At 37.8% G+C, this 21,301-nt stretch overlaps 1 protein-coding gene across 1 annotated transcript in view; it reads right to left on the bottom strand.

The window, feature by feature from the left end:
• Positions 1-12,203: 12,203 nt before the first annotated feature.
• Positions 12,204-21,301, bottom strand: part of LOC108529765 (arginyl-tRNA--protein transferase 1-like) — a 136,371-nt gene continuing 127,273 nt past the window's right edge. The window contains 2 exon segments of the mRNA XM_017872261.1: positions 12,204-12,383; positions 17,046-17,166. Coding sequence (XP_017727750.1) covers positions 12,262-12,383; positions 17,046-17,166 — 243 coding nt within the window. The 3' untranslated portion in view covers positions 12,204-12,261.

Raw genomic sequence — 21,301 nt, 5'->3', positions numbered from 1 at the left:
AATAAGCAAGGTAACGGTCAACCAAGTCAGTAGGGCAAAATTGTATCCTCAATACAGTGAAACTCTGGATAGTAACAGCAGTAAAAACAATTGTTTTTTTTTTTTTTTTCTTGGGACTCTTGGGTCTCTTATCAGTTCTAACAGAGTTTGACACAGAAACCGAGTCCCTGTCTTCACAATGCTCAGCTTACATGATTTATTCACAAGTCCCTAAAAGTTGAGACTTTAAGTAAATTCCAGCTTTGGGGCATTTAAAACAAATCTTTACGAACTCTTCTTACATCCAGGGACTTTTTTTTAGAGTCTTGAATTTATTATATAACAGTAATAAAAAAGTACAGATTCAGAAGGTCCTATATACAGCAGTACTGCACAGTCCTTTTAATTCAAACATTTCTGTTAAATATTTTTTAAAATATCAACTATTCCTTGAATGTATTTTCAAAACATAGTATTTTGACTAGAAACAAAACAGTACTATAAAGCACGGCTTTTCCATTCTGCATACTCCCTTCTTCTTGAAAATCACAATTGTAAGGCATTATTTGTTTCCAAAAATACTTTCAAGTATGTAGTTATGAAATGGTTGTAGTTTCTATAAAGTCAGGACTATGCTCCAAAAGCAAACTCTAGAAACACCAGCAAATTCAAAACGTGAACATGAACTAAATGGTACTTCCACTTTTTCTTGTCATCTTAAATGCAGTTTAAATGTTTTAAGAAAACATATTCCAAAACCCTAATTTTAAAAATGACAATATAACACAGTGGTTGATCAGCTTCGTTGCAAAAGAGCCTTTGTTTATCAACGGATATGCAATAATGGATTCTTGAACAGGATTTTTTAAAAAAAGAGACATTAAAATACAATTCAATTTATAATCACTGGACGGCATGCAACTTTTAAAAACACATTATTTTAAATGATTATGCAAATTTGGTAAGCTAGTTCAAATATACTTATTTACATTCAGTTAATATACCATGGTATCTAATCCCCCCTCCTCCCCAATACTCTCTAACTTCAAAGTTTGCACAGGTCAAGGTCAGAAAATTAAGCAATGTCATTAACCTAGAAAAAAAATTTTTGGTTTAATTTGAGGTTTGAGGAACTAAATGTCATTACTTTAAAATGAAGATCAAAGCTCTCATACGAGCAATCATTTGCTCTGGATTTACAAGGTCAGTACAGATGGCAGGTGAGAAAAATGCCAACGAGGAAGTTCAAACAGCTCTAGTATTATTACAGAGCTTTACAGAGCACGTTCATCACATTCTTTCTTAAGCAATCATCATACTTCACAACTTACTCTGGAAGACATAGAAACTGTGTTCTTTACTGAGGGAACTTAGATCTAAATGTAAAATCAGAACTCAAAGTTCTTGACATCAAGGCTCAGATTCCTGTATTTAAACTTCTCTGCTGTTTGCTCATCCAGGAAATATCTGCTGATGAAATTATCTGTGCAACTTACAATTAAATGACCCCCCCAAAAACGAGATTTAAAAAAAAAGAAATGAATTAATTTGAAATTTCCCTGACACACTCAAATGCATCTTTGACTATATTACAAAATAAAAAAGCATAGTATTTCAGGCTAGAATGTGCCCAAATGCAAGTCTCTAAGGTCACACCTTTCTCAAAAGGCAGACACACATGGAGAAACCAGACACTTGGCAGACAAAGACGGTTACATTGTAAAGGAAACAAAAGCAAAGAGTTATTTTTAAAATACTGTACACAGTTGTGTAGTTTCCTAAAATAGATAAACGATATTGTATAATACTACAGGACAGAATTTTGTTTTGTTTTGGATAGTTTTCAGTTACATATCTAGTTGAGGACATAATCTTTGGATGTGGTTAACCAATAAAACTACAAAATTTGACCCCAATAAAATATACAGAATATTAAAATCTTAACTAATACAGATAGTAAGCCCTTTATAAGAACATAAAGCCTATTGGGGGTAGGGGACAAGGGGAGGGAGAGCATTAGGACAAATACCTAATGCATGAGGGGCTTAAAACCTAGTTGAAGGGTTGATAGGTGCAGCAAACCATCATGACACATGTATACCTAAGTAACCAATCTGCACATCTGCGCATCCTAGAATTTAAAGTTAAAAAAAAAAAAAAAAAAAAAAAAGAACAAAAAGATCTGTGCTACAGCTCTAAGTTTAAATCTACTGTAGAAGAGGAGAGGAGGAAAAGAGCCAGTCTGTCATCTCACCAATTTATAAGTGATGTTTCTTACCCACAACTAATATGTGTGTATACATAATAAGAATACAACACAAATTGCAAGCTATGTGCAAAGTTGGTATTTTATTTATTAGTATCACCAGCATTAAGAAAGCAGGTCCCTCCACTGACGGTATCTAGGGTAGTAACTGGTCACTCAAATATGGCCACACAGGACAGTAACTTGGCTGAGTCAACACCTTCTGTAGTTTGACCTCACCTTTCAGGTCCACAGCCTGGATGCACCTATCTGTCATCTGGCAAAGAACTGTGTCCAGCCAATGCTATGAAATGTCTAGTTAGTCATTTACATAGGTCCTTCCAGTGACAAGAACACTCTAATACGCCTTCCCCATCCCAAATCCCTTCTATTTCATTTTTTCTCATTTAAAAATTAAAAAGTTGTTTATGCACACATCATAGTTGTAATGTGCATATATTAGTTGCAGATGCCTAACAATAGTTGTACATACCCATAAAGGGGTATATGTCATATTTTGATACACACATACAATGTGTAATGACAGTCAGGGTAATTGGGACACCAGCACCTCAAACACTTATTTCTTTGTGTTAGGAACATTCCAATTCCACTCTTCCAGTTAATCTGAAATGTACAATAAATGACTGTTAACTATAGTTGCCCTATTGTGCTACCAAATACTAGATCTTATTCCTTTTATCTAGCTGTATTTTTATATCCATCCCTCTTCATCCTCCCTCCCCCCGACCCTGTCCAAATCCCTCCTATTTCTAATCAGTCATTGGTCTCATGAATATTTACTTAGAGAGAAAAGCAACAGGGTCATCGTGAAGATGAAATAAGATGATACATGATAACCCTTTAGCAAAATGCTTCGATCAATACATATTAATCACTGCTACCACTACTGTATCACTAAAATAGAATTCATGGCAGAACTGGAGTGAGAATCCTCCCCACAAGTTCTCCCAGGCTCGTGTTTGTCAAATTGTGAGTGGTCCTAGGCATGAAATTCATGTAATGGGCTGTGACCAGCATTTCTTTTAAAAATTAAAAACTAGAACAGATTAAAAAATACCACAGTGGCCGGGCGCGGTGGCTCAAGCCTGTAATCCCAGCACTTTGGGAGGCCGAGACGGGCGGATCACGAGGTCAGGAGATCAAGACCATCCTGGCGAACACGGTGAACCCTCGTCTTTACTAATAAAAATACAAAAATCTAGCCGGGCGAGGTGGCGGGCGCTGTAGTCCCAGCTACTCCGGAGGCTGAGCAGGAGAATGGCATAAACCCGGGAGGTGGAGCTTGCAGTGAGCTGAGATCCGGCCACTGCACTCCAGCCTGGGCGACAGAGCGAGACTCCGCTCTCAAAAAAAAAAAAAAAAAAAAAAAAAAAAAAAAAAAATACCCACAGTATATACCACATAAGTGAGGGTGAGTACTGTTTAGCCCATTTTTGTTTCAGCTGTGTGCGTCTGAACGCACGCACACGTGTGCATAGATACATGAAAGTGAGTATTATATGTCAACATAAAATGCATGTCTTACAGGGGACTACAGTTGAGAGTTTGGAAAACACTATTCTAGGCTCACCTAAAACTGCAACTTCCATCTTCTGATCACAACAGTGAGGAAGAGAGAAGGTGGATGAAAGGGCAGTGTGGCAAAATTCAGCACAGTTACGGAAAACAGGTACGCACTAACTTGGGTGCTCTGGAATTATACATCTTACATTTGTGTAATGCATTCTAGCTTTTAAGTAGTTTGATTCTCACAAAGGAATCTTAAAGATTCAGAGGTCATAAAACATATCAGGATCTTAACTTATGTAGTCTGAATTTCCCACTTCACATACAGTGAAACTGAGGCTGAGAAGTTGTGTTCTGCCTAGTCACAAAGCTAACAACTGGCAGGACTAGAAAATTTGTCTTTAGATTTCTAAACACTAAAAATACTCAGTGTTCATGCTCCAGTTACCTGGTGTTATATAGCAATGGTCAAGCATTAGGTATAAATAATGTTAATGTGAATAGAACAATTTTGGAAGCTGTAAATGAATAATCAGAAAAGGTCATGAGTAATACCTAAAATTCAACTGGCTATAACTCCAATATCCCTGAGATTTGAGTGACTCTAAGAACATGACAAAATGTTCCATCAAGTTCAAATCTCTTTAGAGTTAAAAAGGAATCAATGACAGACCTTAAGAGCTAAGGAAATACACAAGCAGTCAACATAGAAACCTCTTGGCTTTAAGAGATGCCAACTTCATGGAGCAGACAAATAGTGATGCAGGGGGACACCTGGTCACGCACAAATACAACTGGGTTTTTGTATATTAACTTTCATGTCCTGAAACCTTGCAAAAATTCACTTATTAGTTCCACTAGTTGGATAGTGCACTCTTGAAGATTTTCTATGTAAACAATAATTTGTGATTCCACAGGAAATGTTATGTAAATAACTGATTTAGACTTGTGATTACAAACTAAGTAGAAATTTAGGTTTATTGTGTCTATAAATGTAATTCATCATGTTTTTAAGAATACTTTGTCAGATAATTGAATTAAGAGGGAAACTGAATACATTAAGTTTGTAAAAGAAGCTTAAAATGTTTAAAGAAATTTAATCGGGATTTCATAAACGCAAACATTATTCAAAATCTTCTTAAAAATAATTGCTAAAATTTGCAAGACTTATACATTGAAAATAAGAACTGTAATTTGCATTTAAACCTTTAAAGAAGAAACAGATGTTACTCTAATAGATTGTTACTTTAATGAGCTGAATACTAATTTCTAAAATTAAAGGAAACCTTGAATCATCTTTCCTGCAAAGGAAAATTATGTTCATGGGCACTGAAAACCTCATGTTTAACAGTTAATAACCATACACCCACAAATTGGGAAACCTAACACATAGCTTTAAAAGTTGAGACAACTGGTGTCTTTCCATTGTAGGCTGTGATCTTTTAGTGGGGTATGAAATCATCTTACTGTCATTTTCTTTTAAATAGAATAACAAAAAATAATGGAGTGCATCGTATTTAACGCCCTAAGGATCACATGAATCAAAAAATATCTTTCTCTAAAAACCTGTATTCTACTTATTCTCCATAATATATTGATACAAACGAGGCACTTCATGCTTCTTTATGTTCACTGGGGGTTGGCAGCATCAGAACCGTTCGGTGAATGAAAAGGATCATCATTCTGGACATTACCATTCTTACACCTAAATGGCGCCAAGAAACAAAAACCTCCAGATGCGTCAAGCTTTTTTTTTTTTTTGAGACATTGTCCTGCCCTGCTCTGTTGCCCAGGCTGGAGTTGATCCCACGCTCTAGGCTTCCACTGCAGTGGAGTAACATCAGCTCACTGCAGCCTCCACCTCCTGGGTTTAAGCGACTCTCCTGCCTCAGCCTCCCAAGTAGCTGGGATTACAGGTGCACACCACCATGCATGGCTAATTTTTGTATTTTTCAGTAGAGACAGGGTTGCATCATGTTGGGCAGGCTGGTCTTGAACTCCTGACCTCAGGTGATCCACCTGCCTCTGTCTCCCAAAGTGCTGGGATTACAAGTTCAGGTGAGCCACGGCGCCCAGTCATGGCCAGTTTTTGCTAAATAACGTGGATGTTGTCTTGGCTACCTCAGTCTTCTTCAATGACTTTCACTTTAATCCTACGTTAGCTTCCCAATACCACGGCCACATCTTGTCATACCTCTGAAATAGTAAAACCAGACACTCGCTCTCAACACCATTTCCTATCCTTCCAGCTTGTTCACATACGCCACTACTCTAGTTCTCCAATTCTTTGACCTTTCTATGTTATCTTGGCACATTTATCCTCTCTTCAGTTCCTTCCTAACTGAATTCAGAACGATTTCTGTCTAAGTCTTCAATACTTGCTCTTTCCCTGCAATGGCCTGGTAAGTTCCTAACCCTGGAAAAGCCAGGCTGCTGAAGAAGCGTCACATCTACATCAATCTCATCACCACCAGTCTTAACCAGGCCTGGCCATCAGCTCCATCTCTCATTCTTCTCAGCAGCTACTTAACACACCTGTTCAAATCCCTTACCTCTCTCCTCACCAGCACCTGCTTCAATGGAAAGAGAAAAGGCATCAAGTGAGAAAGTGCTCACACCAACGTATTTATCTTCACTCCCACTGAGCGAGCATTTCCTCATCCTCTCCTAAGACAGGAAGGGTCTTTCTCTCCAAAGCTAATCTTCCTATCTGTGTTCTTGATCTTTCTCATGCTACATTCCTTCTCAGAGACCCTGATGTGTTTTCATCTTTCTTCTACATCTTTACTCTTTCCTTTCCCTGACCTCCATCAGTTTCTGAAAATGCTCAAACCTCTCCATCCCCTTCCTCCATTAGACGTACTGCTCTAGCCAGTGTCTTCAAAATCAAGTTTCATTATGGCGGCTTTCTTAACTTTCACTCTAGTTTTAAGCCACGATTCTAGTCCCACTAAAACTAAAACAGATCTTCACCAAGATTGTCAAAGGATGTTTCTTAGGTCCTCTTAGCAGAATCCGATACTGTCACTGCCTCCTGCTTCTGGAAAATGCTTTCTGTGGCTTTCTTGATTTCACGCTCTGGGCTTCCTCTTCCCTCTCTGGCCTCCAATTGAATTCTTCATCTGCTCAGTCATTATATGCTGGGCCCTTGGGGCTGTCCTCTGCTCCTCACTCCAGAAGGCAATCTCACTCACTCTTAGGGCTGCCACTCATGGACCACGTCTCCCAAATTAGTGGTTCCTTCCCAGATTTCATCAGAGTTTCAGACCTACATGTCCAACTGTCTCCTTGATATCTCTACCAGATGTCTCACAACACCATTGTTTCCACACGTCCAGAACTGAACTCACCATTCTTCTTCTCTGCAAAACCTGCTCCACCTCCTGTTTCTCATTTCAGAAAAGAAGTCAGTTTCTGTCAGAACCTACATAACTCTCTTCACAAACTCTCTCCCTCCCCATCACCAAACACAACTAATCACCCAATTCGGTGGGTTCTACCTCTTGACTATCTTTTGCATCCATCCATTTCCTCTCCATTGACCACTGCCATCACCTTGGTCCGTCAGACCATCATCGTCTTTTGCTCAGATTACTGCATGCAAATCCTTCTTAACTCTGCTCTTAACCAATTCCCACCCTTTCTCCACAACGTGGAGCCAAAGAACACATCTGCCAATGCCCACTAGTGCTTAAGATCTCTTCATGGCCTTCCATTACCTTCAGCATAAAAATCTCAACTCCTTATCATGATTTACAAAACCCTTTACTAGCCAGCTGCATCTGGTCTGCTCTAAAGTCTAGCTGCACTCTTCGCCACCAGGCCTTCTGAATATGTTCTTCTCTACCTGGAGCACTTGGTGCTTGTGTTCCAACCCCTGTTGAAATCTTCACTTAGGCCACTTCATCCGAGCAGATTTCCCTGACCTCCTACACCCGTCAAATTCTGGAATGAGGACCCTCCTATGGGGACTCACTGCCTCTTCTTTCTCCCACATGCTGCTTATCACACTTGACTGAGTGTGCTTGATAACTGTCCGTCATCTCCACTAGGTTCCCTGGGGGCTGGCACCTCCCATTAGCTTAATACCTGGCTCAGTAAATACATGCTGAGTGAATACATTTATGAATTCTTTAAATTAATGTTTCTATTTTTGGTTGGCTCCTCTTTTTCAAATTAAGCTAGCTTTTCATTTGTTTTTTTTAGAGTCTAATACCTTCCCATGTTTTAGGTCCTTACTCTTCTTGGCCCCAAGCAACTGACATGATCAACCGACATGAGGCAACATGTTACATCAGTCTGCACTTTTTTTTTCTGTATTAGATACCTCTTGGGCATTGCCTTTCATCCCCTTAGCCTCACTTCTGACTCATGCTACAACTATGGTGCCGTCCTGTAAAGGAAGGTAGGCAAGGAGGCAAGGTCTGTCTCTCTTGCTTCCTGCCTTTCTGATGCAGCAGGCTGGTACACATGTAGGAGCCTGCTCTGTATTTGTCACGCACACACTCAAGTGCAGAGGCATTAACACTCAATGGGATACCATCAACCAATGGAAAATGGAAGCCAGCAGATAAGTCCTTCTTCCTTTGGCCCCTCAGATGTACATCGGTGTCTCAAAAGGACTGAGCTCCAGTCCTTAGAGTGATGGATCACACAATAACACATCCTTCTACTGACTTTTCCTCCTTCCCGGTTTATTCTCCCTAGACCCTACTCCTGTTCCAAGAGACTATTTCCCAAATAAATAACCTGAATGGAAGGCCATGTTGCAGGATCTGCTTTTGGAGAGAAACTAAGCTAAGACAGTCTCCTTAACATGAGAAGAGCTCAGAACTTTACTCTGGTTTTTCTTTTTTGACAGGGGTTAGTAAAGCAGAAACTTTAATTCTTTCCCTATTGTCAACATGCCCTTCTTATTTTCAGACAGATTTCATATTACCAGTGAATGATGCACAGAAGCATGAACAAGCCGTTTCCTTTGAATGATATCTATTTCAAATGAATGCCAGTTAGGAAAATACGTTTCTTACCAGAAGAAGAACCTTATCCCAGTTTCCATATTTATATTAAAAACATTTTGCTAGCATGACATAAAAGAACACTCTAAAATAAACAGAACTTCACATACCTTCAGGTTATAGCTTATTTTTCTGCAAAGAGACCAAGTATTAACATCCACAAAAAAGAATCTAAATAGTTTAAAAATACCTTGCAGGAAAAAAAAATGCAGAGACTCCATTCTTCTATGAAGTTGGGTGTGAATGATTTAATTCTTGGACTGTTATGTCTGTCTGCGAGTCAGCTGTTCCCATTACTAGTAGACATTGTATTGAATGTCAAATAATGTGGTTTCTAAAATACAGCATCAAGTATCCTTTAAGAATTTTTCTCAGTTAAGCTAATGATTCAACGTTGTGTTTCTATAAAGCCACAGTTAAACAAAAAATATTTACAGATAATTCACAAGGCAGGAAAATGTTCAATCAAATGTGGAAATTTTAAAGCTGATGAACAGCTTGATGATATTCTAGGATACCCATCTTTTGCCCCCTTCTACACTTATTTAATGTATAATCATTCATTAACTGTCAGAGATGACTGAATTTACCAGCTAAGCAAAGTTTTTAATTTTCTACATTTATTGCTGCCTTCTAATATCACACAAATTTTTTAAATTTCAAATTTGCTTATAAACAGGATGCAGGAAGATCATTAATGTTTACAGAATTTTAATGCTTTTTCAGTAGTTGTGATGGTTAATACTGAGTGTCAACTTGATTGGATTGAAGGATGCAAAGTATTGATCCTGGGTGTGTCTGTCAGGGTGTTGCCAAGAGAGATGAACATTTGAGTCAGTGGGCCGGGACAGGCAGACCCACTTCATCTGGGTGGGCACAATCTAATCAGCTGCCAGTGCAGCTAGAATATAAGCAGGCAGAAAATGTGACAAGAGAGACTGGCCTGGCCTCCCAGGCTACATCTTTCTCCCATACTGGACGCTTCCTGCCCTCGAACATCAGACTCTCAGTTCTTCAGTTTCGGAACTCGGACTGGCTCTCCTTGCTCCTCAGCCTGCAGACGGCCTACTGTGGGACCCTGTGACAGTGTGAGTTAATACTCAATCAACTCCCCTTTATATATATATATCTATTCCATTAATTCTGTCCCTCTAGGGAACCCTAACACAGCAGTAAAAAGTTTTTTACAATTTTTTCTTTCTTTTTACACTCCTCTCAGCTCATACCTATGTTTTTCACTTTCAACAAAATAAAATATCCTTGTGAGGTAGTTACATGCTTTCTCGAAATTTTAAAAGTACAGTATCTGTTCCTAGATCAGCATATTAAAAGAACTCTATTATCATTAATCAATAGTGGTAATCCTATTTTTAGATAAAAGTATCTGAACTCAATACCCTCAACTCTGAAACATAAAAGCACACTCCATCTATATTATGTTTAATGCTTAGAATTAAGATGTTATAAAGCCCCTAAAATAGAAAAACCAAGTATCCTAAACACTCCACAGGTTTGCCAGGTATTATAGTTTACAGGCTGAACCATGGTTCTGCTATATTAAGATTCTCACTTTTATACACTTCGACAGCTCAAAAACCCACATGCATCTTCCAACCAATGGAATCATAGTTTACCTGGCAGCACATTTTTTTTTTAGTGGTACATAAAATAAAAAAACTGAAAACTGATATCTTATTTTCAATAACACACTGTAGTTCAACCAGCACTTAAATAGCTGGTATGGGCTTTATTTTTATTTTTTAATTGGCATTTTGGACAACTCCCTTAAAATATTTAAAAATGTCACTTTTCTATACAAACAAATGAAGCAGTACTCTAAGATGCCACAAAGCAGGTGTAACTAACATTTATAGACATGCTCTAAAGCATCATGATATTTTTTAACTTACTAAAATGATTTCTACTATTTACTACAGAATTAAATAAAATAAATGAGTAGCTATAAAAGGAACTGGTGTTTGGGGAAAATTTTTTTTCTGGTTTTGAGACAAGGTCTTGCTTTTCTGCCCAGGCTGGGGTGCAGGGGTACAATCACAGCTCACCGTAACCTTAAACTCCTGGGCTCAAGCAATTCTCCCACCCCGGCCTCCCGAAGTGCTGGGATTACAGGTGTGAGCCACATTGCCTGGCACTCATTTTGAAATTTTAAAACCTATTCTACAAGAAAAAAGGGATTAGAGAAATATTATTTAGTTGCTAAATGGAAATCTTAAGTCTGCTTTTCAAACCTGACTGGCCAGTGCTCTAACAAGTTTCAGCCATTGGCTCACTGCTCATGCATGGCTTATTGAGCAAATACTGGCTGGTTAAAATTTATAAACTAGTATGTTTTAAAATTTCTCTGCAAGACTGGCTTTAAAGCAATCTTTTAAAATGAGAACTGTTGAAGTTTATCTTAAGACATCTTAGTTTTCACATTTCCAAGTAGAAAATGCAAACAAGTAAAACATTATACTTCAGTCATGCACACCAAATACTGTAGCAAAAACCTGTATTTTTTCTTAGTGTTTTCACTAAAAGATCATGCAAACTAGGAAAGCCTAGTATCTTTAAACCAACAGTCATGTTGGTACCATACTAAATTGTGCATAATGTGTCTTTGATAATAAGTGGCTTAAAAAAAATAGTAATAATACAGGCCAGGTGCAGTGGCTCACGACTGTAATCCCAGCACTTCGGGAGGCAGAGGCGGGTGGATCACCTGAGGTCAGGAGTTTGAGACCAGCCTGGCCAACATGGTGAAACCCCATCTCTACTAAAAATACAAAAATTAGCAGGGTGTGGTGTCATGTGCCTGTAATCCCAGATACCCAGGAGGCTGAGGCAGGATTATCGCTGGAACCCGGGAGGTAGAGGCTGCAGTGAGCTGGTATCACACCACTGCACTCCACCCTGGATGACAGAGCAAGACTCCATCGCAAAAAAAGAAAAAAAAAATTAGTAATAATACAATAGAGTGATATTTTTAAGAGGAGAGAAAGTAAACTGAAAAATTGGAAGCCTGTAACATTCGTATTTTCCATATTAAAATACATTCTCCAGATTCACCAAACTTGGGAGTCAAATTTCCAAGACATTTTCTTGTTTCAATGGTATCCTTTATAACACATAATAGTGTACAAGTGATTCTACTTCCAGCTGGCTACATCCAAGCACCACCATCTTTACCAGAAACAAAGAATATATGTTTATTAAGTATTTAGCAAGCAACATCATTCATTTTGCAACTTGAAGTAGGTAGTTCAACCTCAAACGTAGATATGAAAACAATTTTACCTTCAGAAGTATAAATTTAAAAAAAAGCTGAATTCTGCATCTAAAATAATTACGAAAGACACTGTCTCCTTAGTCATGAGCTATTACTGCAGCACCTTTGTAAGGCGCCCGAGGAAGTTGCTTTCTCCCTAGGCACTGTTTCCCAGTGATGAAAATGACAGCTTGGCTTAGGTATACCCTTTTGAGGGTCCATCAATACAGCACTCGGGAAGTGGTGCCAGGCTTGGAGAAACAGGCGAATGAATGCAGGACGGCGTGCTTCCTGAACCTGGTTCTTCCATAGACAGTCAAGGTCAGAGTGGGACTTACTTTTTCTGTGGGCATATGATAGAGAAACTGTGAAAGTAGAAAACAAAATGCTGAAAGTATAAAACCTTGCTGGCCAGGGTACCATGCCAGCAAGAATGATGGACAGAGTAGAGAGAGGAGAAAAGAAAGCGGCCTTTTAACAGCAAAACCACAATACAGACAAGAAGCTCAGAGTTTTGGGATCACACCAGGTACAAGCTTCTTTACGTTAGTTTAGATTTTCAGCAACTGCTGGGAAGAATTGAGGTGTGTTAGAAATTCACTATCCTGGGTAAATGGATAAAGCACTAAATCATGTTTAAGGATTTAAATTTGATATCCTTATTAATAATGAATGATTTAGCTACATTAAAAATAAATTGTAAGATTTTTTGCAAACATTTCAATGTATAGTACAGAATGAAATGTAAACTACTCTGGTAAAATATATATCCCACTATAATTACATACAGAAATAAAATTATTCTTATTAGCCCCTTAAAATGAATACCAAAATAAGTATTACAAAAGCATAGAGTAGTATTTGAATTTAAATTATTTTTTATCCTGATTAAAACAAATGCTACCTGTTACTTTTGTGACAAAAAATATTTGAGAGGTCAATACGAAATGTTCAACTATGTTTTCAGGATGAAATGAGTAACGGGGAAATCATAGGATAGTGCTTGGGAAACAGCATATGCTCAAGAAAGTTTTTTTTTTTTTTTTTGTAAATCTGGAACCAAGGATTTTAATACCAATGATAATATGATGTTTGCCCAACATTAAGAGTCAAATCAAATCATAGTTTTATCTATTATGGCTCTAAACCAATTACAAAATATTACAAAAAATAACAACACTTTTCTGTAAGATATCTATATTGGCTGGGCACGGTGGTTCACGCCTATAATCCTGCACTTTCAGAGGCCGAGGTGAGTGAATCGCTTGAGTCCAGGAGTTCAAGACAAGCCTATGCAGCGTGGCAAAACTCCACCTCTACAAAAAATACCAAAATTAGCCAGGCATGGTGATGTGTACCTGTAGTCCCAGCTACTCAAGAGGCTGAGGCAGGAGGATCGTTTGAGCCCTGGAGGCAGAGGCTGCCGTGAGGCAAGATCACACCAGCCTGGCCTCAAAAAAAAAAAAAATCTGTATTAGATACTGCGCATCACACAGTAGCAGCACTTGTTTTCTTATGACCAAATTAATGGTCAAATTGTTTTTTACTGAAAGTAAGTTTCTACCTTATCAAAAGTAAGAAGTTAACACAAAGTATTAAGTAATAACGGTAACATAAGGATGCAGAATATTCGTTTAGTTTTTCAAAAAACACACATAAATATGTGTATACATAAACGTGTACAGAACTTTTGAAACCTATACGTATTCAGTTATTAATTTAAAAAATCTAAAAGACTTTTACTTAAAAATCGTTTGAGAAACTTTGGAACCCCTTTCTTTGAAGTAGGCAGAAGTCCTGCATTGAAAAACAAAGGACTTATCTAAGAACAAAAGGACTTCTTCAGAATTTTCCAAGTTGTTGCAGCTTGTCAATCCCTCCCCCCACAGTACCACAAAGTAGTGTATACAAAAGGATGGGGGAAAATGTGATTTTCCTTAACACTGGCCACTGACACACCTTGAAGCCATACTTGGTTTAACCAAAGCCTATGGTGATCAACTGTGCCTTTGCAGAATAATTTAACTACTCAACAGCTGGAAAGAGAAACAAGATTTAGTGAAAAAAGCACCATGCTGATGAACAACAATATTGCCCATATTAAGCTCTATTTTCTGAGTCAAAGTTTGGGTCACGTAAAAGTAAAACTGGCCCCAGAGAAGAGAACCGTTTCTCACAGATTGCCATTTAAACCTCAAATGACCATGTTTCACAGCAGGCTCAATACATTCCAGCATGTAACTGCATTTTAATTTCCTAAAACCACAGGATATAAGTCTGATTTCAAATAGTGTCTGGACTGTGACATTCAATATTGATAAAACTGTGTGCTATTCTCTTGAAAGTTCCACAGATTCAGCATATGCAAAAAAGATCTTCGATTTCTTCAAAGCATTTATTCTCAAAGAAATTTACTCCCGAGTTTTGTAAATGAATTCTAAACAATGAAGATTAAGAGCTAAAGCTACTGCCATAAGAAATGTAACCTACTAGTTATAGGAAAAGAACACACAATATATTCATCGCTCACAAGGATATAGTATGTTCTTGACAAAAATGGTCATTATAAGACTTTAAATCTTTTTTGCCATGTTCATTAGTATTTATTCTGGAAAATAATTTTAAAATATATTAACATGAATGTTTACTTGAATATCTATTCAATGCATAGAAATTATTCAGTCACCTTTTCAACTTTATAAAAGGAGAATTTGTGTTTAGTCTCCAAGTATTATGTAAGAAGAAATGTAACCTTTAAAACTGATCAATAAGGAAAAAAAGAAGGTGAAGCTATCATAAGTTGGGGAGTAAGAAATTTAGGATCATAATATTATTGGAATGCAACTTAAACAAAAAAGTTTTATATGTGAACATGAAATCTTTTAGTAAGATGTTCAGCAGTTTTCATCATAGGGACTGGACTGACCTGACCTTAAGAAAGCTAGAGGAGAAATTTTTTTTGAGGGAAGAGAGGAGAGTAGATAAGTATATGCTTTCTCTTATAATACTATTGCCTTTGGCTTTCAGCCTGACTCTGAAACTGGTTGACAAATTTAATGTTTGTTTTTAAGCAACATATCTGATCAATGAGGTGTAACTTTACTCAGAATGAAATGATCAGAGTTGACTAATAATTTCAGGTGTGGGAACTATAAAGCTCTGGTTATTCTAGGAAACCTAAACATCCAGAAAAACTGGGGCTAATGCCAGGGTACCTGGCATATGAGTCATCTGGGTCCCTATGGTCACTCGTCATCAGATTCTAAGGTACCACCATGTATAAGAAGGAGTCACTCTTGATTTCATAACAGCTTTTCAAGGAGATAACAAAATATATTACATGAGCCTTTTTTTTTTTTTACACGAAAAACCTGATTTGTGAAACAAATGCACATCTTAGAACTGAAGAAGTTACTGCATCCCTTTCCCTGCCCCCTTATCTTTCATTTGGTTTCGCCCCACCTACTCCTCTCTCCTCCTCCAGGCTTTCCATTGATCTTTCCTTCTTTTTTCCCAAACTTAGACAACGGGTGGTAGCTAGAGAAATGTTCATACTCTTAAGAAATAAGGATCAGGCATCTCCCCTGTGGTGGGGTTCTATGAGGCCTCAAAGTTCAATTAAGCACAATTGAGAATATCAGGGAACTTTAAGGGGAAGACAAGCCTGTCAATTTAATGCAACCCATCCCGAGAGCATCAGCACCCGTGCCTGTCTTACAAAGCCACAGCTGAATGCCAGGACTATGAGGGCTGTGTGGAGAAGTGCTGCTTTGAACTGTGAGTGGTACTTAGACTACAGGGAGGTAAACAAAACTGCATGATTTTGCAGAGAGAGAGATCAGAGTAAATAAAAGTAAATGCAGACAAAAGCCTGTGGCAGATATGGGATGCAGCATTCTCATTTGGCAAGTGACCACCAAAAAACAGTAATGGGGGCTGTTCTTAGCATGTTTATCTCATTTTAATCCTCATTACAGCTCAATAAGGTCCCATTATTATCTCCATTTTAAAAGTGAGAAATCTGAGATCAGGGAGATTATTAAATTGCCTAAGGGCATACAGTTTACCAGCTAATCATGAAGCCAGGATTTGACTCCAGGAAGCCTAACTCCAGGGCTATACTTTTTTTTTTTTTTTTTTTTTGAGACAGAGTCTTAGACTGTCGCCCAAGCTGAAGCGTAATGGCGCAATCTTGGCCCACTTCAACCTCCACCTCCCGGGTTCAAGCGATTCTCCTGCCTCAACCTCCTGACTAGCTAACAGGCACCCACCATCAAGCCTGGCCAATTTTTGTATTTTTAGTAGAGAAGGGGTTTCACCATGTTGGCCAGGCTGGTCTCGAACTCCTGACCTCAGGTGATCTGCCTGCCTCAGCCTCCCAAAGTGCTGGGATTATAGGCGTGAGCCACTGCACCCAGCCAGGGATATACTTTCAATGTCTGTATATACTCTTAGTACACAGATCATCCGAAGTGGAACAATGGGGAACAAAATATGGCTGGGACTATACTGGAGGGGTACACCAGAGGTAAGAAGAAAGTCAAAAAAGTATTGTCACAAAATCCATTACAGTCTGTTTGCCTCCATGAAACCATTCTACAACTTTATTCGGTCCAGTTGGTCAATATATCTATCTTCTCTACATTGACTAAATAATCCATCTAGAAGTCAATTTTTAGGCACTGTGATAGTTGGAAAAGATGTGGATATTGATATCAGCCCCTCAAAGCATATAAAACTAACCTAATGGGAGAAGCCAGTCAGTAAGTGGCACGAGCACATGAGGTTTCTTAATTTTGTGCCAAACTGTGAGTGTGAGTTTGTGTGCATATGCAGTCTTCCTCTATCTTACACACACACACACACACACACACTCATGCACAGCACGCTCTATAATATATACAAAGCTACCTGGATCCTGTTAACAGCCACAGCCACAGCCACACACACATGGATCATAAAAACAAAGCCAATGATTTCCAGCTGAGCTCAGCTCCAAACGTACCTGCTTCTGGGTCCTGGTTGAAACGGCAGTACTTGGAGTTTTCAAGTGAAGGCAGGCATTGCTCAATGGGGACCCAAACATATGTCTCGGGGCACAGCAAATCAGAAGGTCTATACTGACCCTGAAGAAAGGTGAAGGGAAAAGGCACAGGCATTATTAACACAGCAATGCCAGAGATAAAGGGACCAGGGATCTAGGAAAGGTTTAAAGCAAAAACTTAAAAGTCAATCAGAAACTGTTTTACTGTAAATACTAAGCAACCCTGTAGCTGATAGCTTTCCCATCTCATGAAAGCACGTCTGACTCAAGGCTCTCTGAAAGTTAACCACCACACTTAGGATGCCTGTGTTGATTTGGAAAATTCGAGGTTTTACTCCCTTTTAGAAGAAGTATTTAATGTGATTCTTGCTGAGCTGACTGAGAATAATCAGTTTCAAAATTAAGTCGTCTTTTAAATACTAGTTAACAAAGAAATTTCTTTTCATGTATTAGAGTACTGTATAAAGTGAACTTATTTTTCAACATGGAATTTCAGTATCCTTAATGACAAATTTTTTAATTTTTGATTTGTAGACTCAGTTGACAATATTCATTCTGTTCTAATGTAGAAAGTACTGTCTTATCAAAATACTTCTACTATAAGCAATCCAAATTGATAATATATAATATAGAGAAGCTTAAGAAACAGAAGTTTCAGGCAAACATCTGATAATCCACTAAACTTTCTTCAAAATCCCATTTAAAATTTTATATATATATCTCTTTTTTTTTTTTTTGAGACAGTCTTGCTCTGTTACCCAGGCTGGAGTGCAGTGGTATAATCGTGGCTCACTGCAACCTCTGCCTCTTAGTTTCAAGTGATTCTCCTGTCTCAGCCTCCTGAGTAGCTGGGATTACAGGTGCATGCCACCACGCCAAGCTAATTTTTGTATTTTTGGTAGATGGGGGGTTTCGCCATGTTGGCCAGGCTGGTCTTGAACTCCTGACCTCAGGTGATCCGCCCACCTCAGTCTCCCAAAGTGCTGGGATTACAGGCATCAGCCACTGTGCCTGGTCGATTTATATTTTTATAATCCAATTATACACCTCAAATCTAACACAAAGACTACACAATACATGCTGAAGAAAAAAAATCATTCACTTAATGGGGATAATGAAGATGGTATAAATTATGTGAAAGCATTTTGTGAAAATTTTCGTAACTATCAAGGTTTTGTATTCTTTGGGCTTATTTAAAATTCCAAGTGTCTCTCCTCTAAATTTTAAAATTCATCATAGAGGTTAAAACCTAGTATAGTGTTTTTCAATTTTTTTTTTTACTACAACCCATAGTGCAAAATACATTCTATATCACAGCCTAGTAAACATATTTGCAAACATAAAACCAGAAACAAACCTTCTAGTATACAATGCTTACCCATGTTATGTTCTAGTCTACTTTATTTCATTTTTTTAAAAATGCTGCTCATGAACCACCAAAACTGCTTTTACAAGCAACAAATGGGTCACACCACAGAGTTTGAAAAACACCAGCGCAAAACTCATTACAAAGAATACAGCTTAAGAGTTCGGCAGTGATGCTTTACGACAGAAAGGCTCTATACCAGGTGCTGTGTGAGTCACCATATGAAACATAGATATAAAATGAACACCACGCCCTAGCAACCCACAAAGCATTCAGAAGTCTGGAAGTCAACGAGAGAGGCTATACATCGACAAAATGTGAGGGAACATTCTTTCCTGTTTGAGTGGATGGGAGAGGGTTCAAGGAGGATATGGGGTTTTACTGAGGACTTAAAAGACTGACTGAATTAAGCCTAGGGTAGGATGAAAAGAATGAGAACAATCTAGATAAAGGGAACAGCACAAACAAAGACACATAGTTGGGCCAAGTAGAAAACTCTAAGGAACAGGAAATGGCAGGGCACCACAGGGATGGAACAGTGGGTTTGGAATCAGATTCTGGGAGACATTCTGGACAACAGTCACATGTTTGGAATTTTCTTCTAGATGAAATGGGAGGCTTGCTGGATAAGAGGGAGAGTTTTGTTCTATTCCAATAGGAGCAGATAACAGGGTGAAGACCAGAAGTCAGGTCTCTGACTCAGTTTTCCCGGAGTGCTCACTGCACTGTTGCTGCCTCACTGCCCTACAGCAGTAAAAGGCCATCTACGGGCGGCAGCTCCAGGTGGTCTACAGACGCATCTAACATTAATACTCAAACACAGAATTAGGAGTGAATTGAGGATTTACTTAGGAAGTGTACTAAAGCCAGATACTTCACTGCTATCTATCTTATGAAAAACAATGGCATTATCTCCATTAACTCAGAAACTGTTTTACTGGGGGAAAGGACATGAATCTGAAAACTAGACAGCATTCTAAAGCTGTGGTTCTAAATCTATTTTTTCCTTCTTGGTTATGGATCACTTTGCAAATCTGATGGGAGAAAAGGCTAAATATAAAAGATAAAGATATAAAACTTCTGGGGGGGAAAAGGACTAAATTTTCCTGACCTTGGAGTATAAAAGTTTTCTTTTGAAAACAAAATGCACCAACCATAGAGGAAGAAAACTGATGAACTATACTTCCTCAAAATTATCTTCAAAAAAACTACTAGGAAAATAGGAAAGCCAAAACTGGGAGAAATTTTGACAAAACATATATTAAAAAACAGACTTGTATCTGGGATATATAAACAATTATAACAACTCAATAATCCATTTTTTTTTAAAAAGGCAAATCACTTAAGCACTTCACTAAAGACATATGAATGCCTAATAAGCATGTGAAGAGATGTTCAACATCGTCAGTTACCAGAAATGCAAATTAAAACCGTAACAAATTATCACTGCGTGTCCACTAGAATGGCTGAATTTTAAAAAGATGGAAGAAACAAGTTTAGGTAAGGATTTGGACTAACTAGAACTTACATATTGTTGGTTTAAAATGGTGAAGCACTCGGTAAAATATAAATATTCTTGTACATATATCATTTGTGAATATGCCTAGGATAAATTCCTTCAACTGGGAATGTTGGGTAAAAGAGTTGTAACTTTTAGAGTGTCAAATGACTTTCCACAGAAGTTGTGCCATTTTACATTCTCATCAGCAACGTTACGCTCCCAAGTTGATTTCCCTCACATCCTTATCAAGATAGTATACTATCAAAACTTTCAATCTTTGCTGTTCTGAAAAAAGACATTTCATGTGGTTTTAATTAGCATTATGTATCTTCGTACAGAGGAATTTGCATTTCTCTTTTTCATAAAGTTGGCCCATTTTATTATTGTTAAATTGCTGGCCTTTTCTTATTAAACAATTCTTTATATATTAAGAACTCTTTACATATTAAGCCCTTGGTTTGTAAAATATGTCATAAATATTTTCCAAGTTTATGTATCTTCTGACTTTGTATGCCATACTCTTATGCCATATGAAAATCTGATGTGTGGTCAAATTGATCATTTTTAAAAATGGCCTCTGGGTTTACACAATAATTAAGAAGGCCACCCTCAATTTCAAGATTATGAAAACATATCTTCATATTTTTTCTAGTACTTTCATGGTTTCACAATATTACATTTACATTTATGCTCCATCTGGAATGTATTGTGGTATAAGGTATACAAAAAGAATCCAACTTAATTTCTTTCAAATGTTTATGCAATGGCCTCAGCATCATTATTAAAACAATCTTCATTTCCCCTGCTAATTTGGTAACTTACTGAATTCCCATATATAGGGAAATCTCTTTATGGACTTTCTATTTATTCTGTTATACTGACCTGTCTGTCTTATCATGTACCAGTGCCACATAGTTTTAACTATTAAAGCTTTATATTATATTTTAATACCTTAGAGATTTAATTCCCCCTCATCACTCTTCATTTGTAGAATTTCCTGGCTTATTTTACTTAATTGTTTGAGGATTCTGAATTTGGTACAAAAATATTACTAACATGAGTAAGGAAACACTAATAAAAATGGAATGGCATATCTTGATCACTGTGACAACAGAACATAAAAGAAGAGAATAGCCAGGCTGGGCAACACAGTGAGACCCCAATCTCTAAAAAAAAATTTTTTTAATTAGCTAGACATGGTGGTCCATACCTATAGTCCCAGCTATTTGGGAGGCTGAGGTGGGAATATCACTTGAGCCCAGGAGGGTAGAGGGAAGAGTCAGTAGTGATTGTGTCACTGCACTCCAGATCAGGTGACAAAGACTCTGTCTCCAAAAAAAAAAAAAAAAA

The sequence above is a fragment of the Rhinopithecus bieti genome, unplaced genomic scaffold (genome assembly GCF_001698545.2).
Source record: "Rhinopithecus bieti isolate Rb0 unplaced genomic scaffold, ASM169854v2 scaffold_6710, whole genome shotgun sequence".
Taxonomy (NCBI): domain Eukaryota; kingdom Metazoa; phylum Chordata; class Mammalia; order Primates; family Cercopithecidae; genus Rhinopithecus; species Rhinopithecus bieti.
This window is presented reverse-complemented; position numbering and strand designations above follow the sequence as displayed.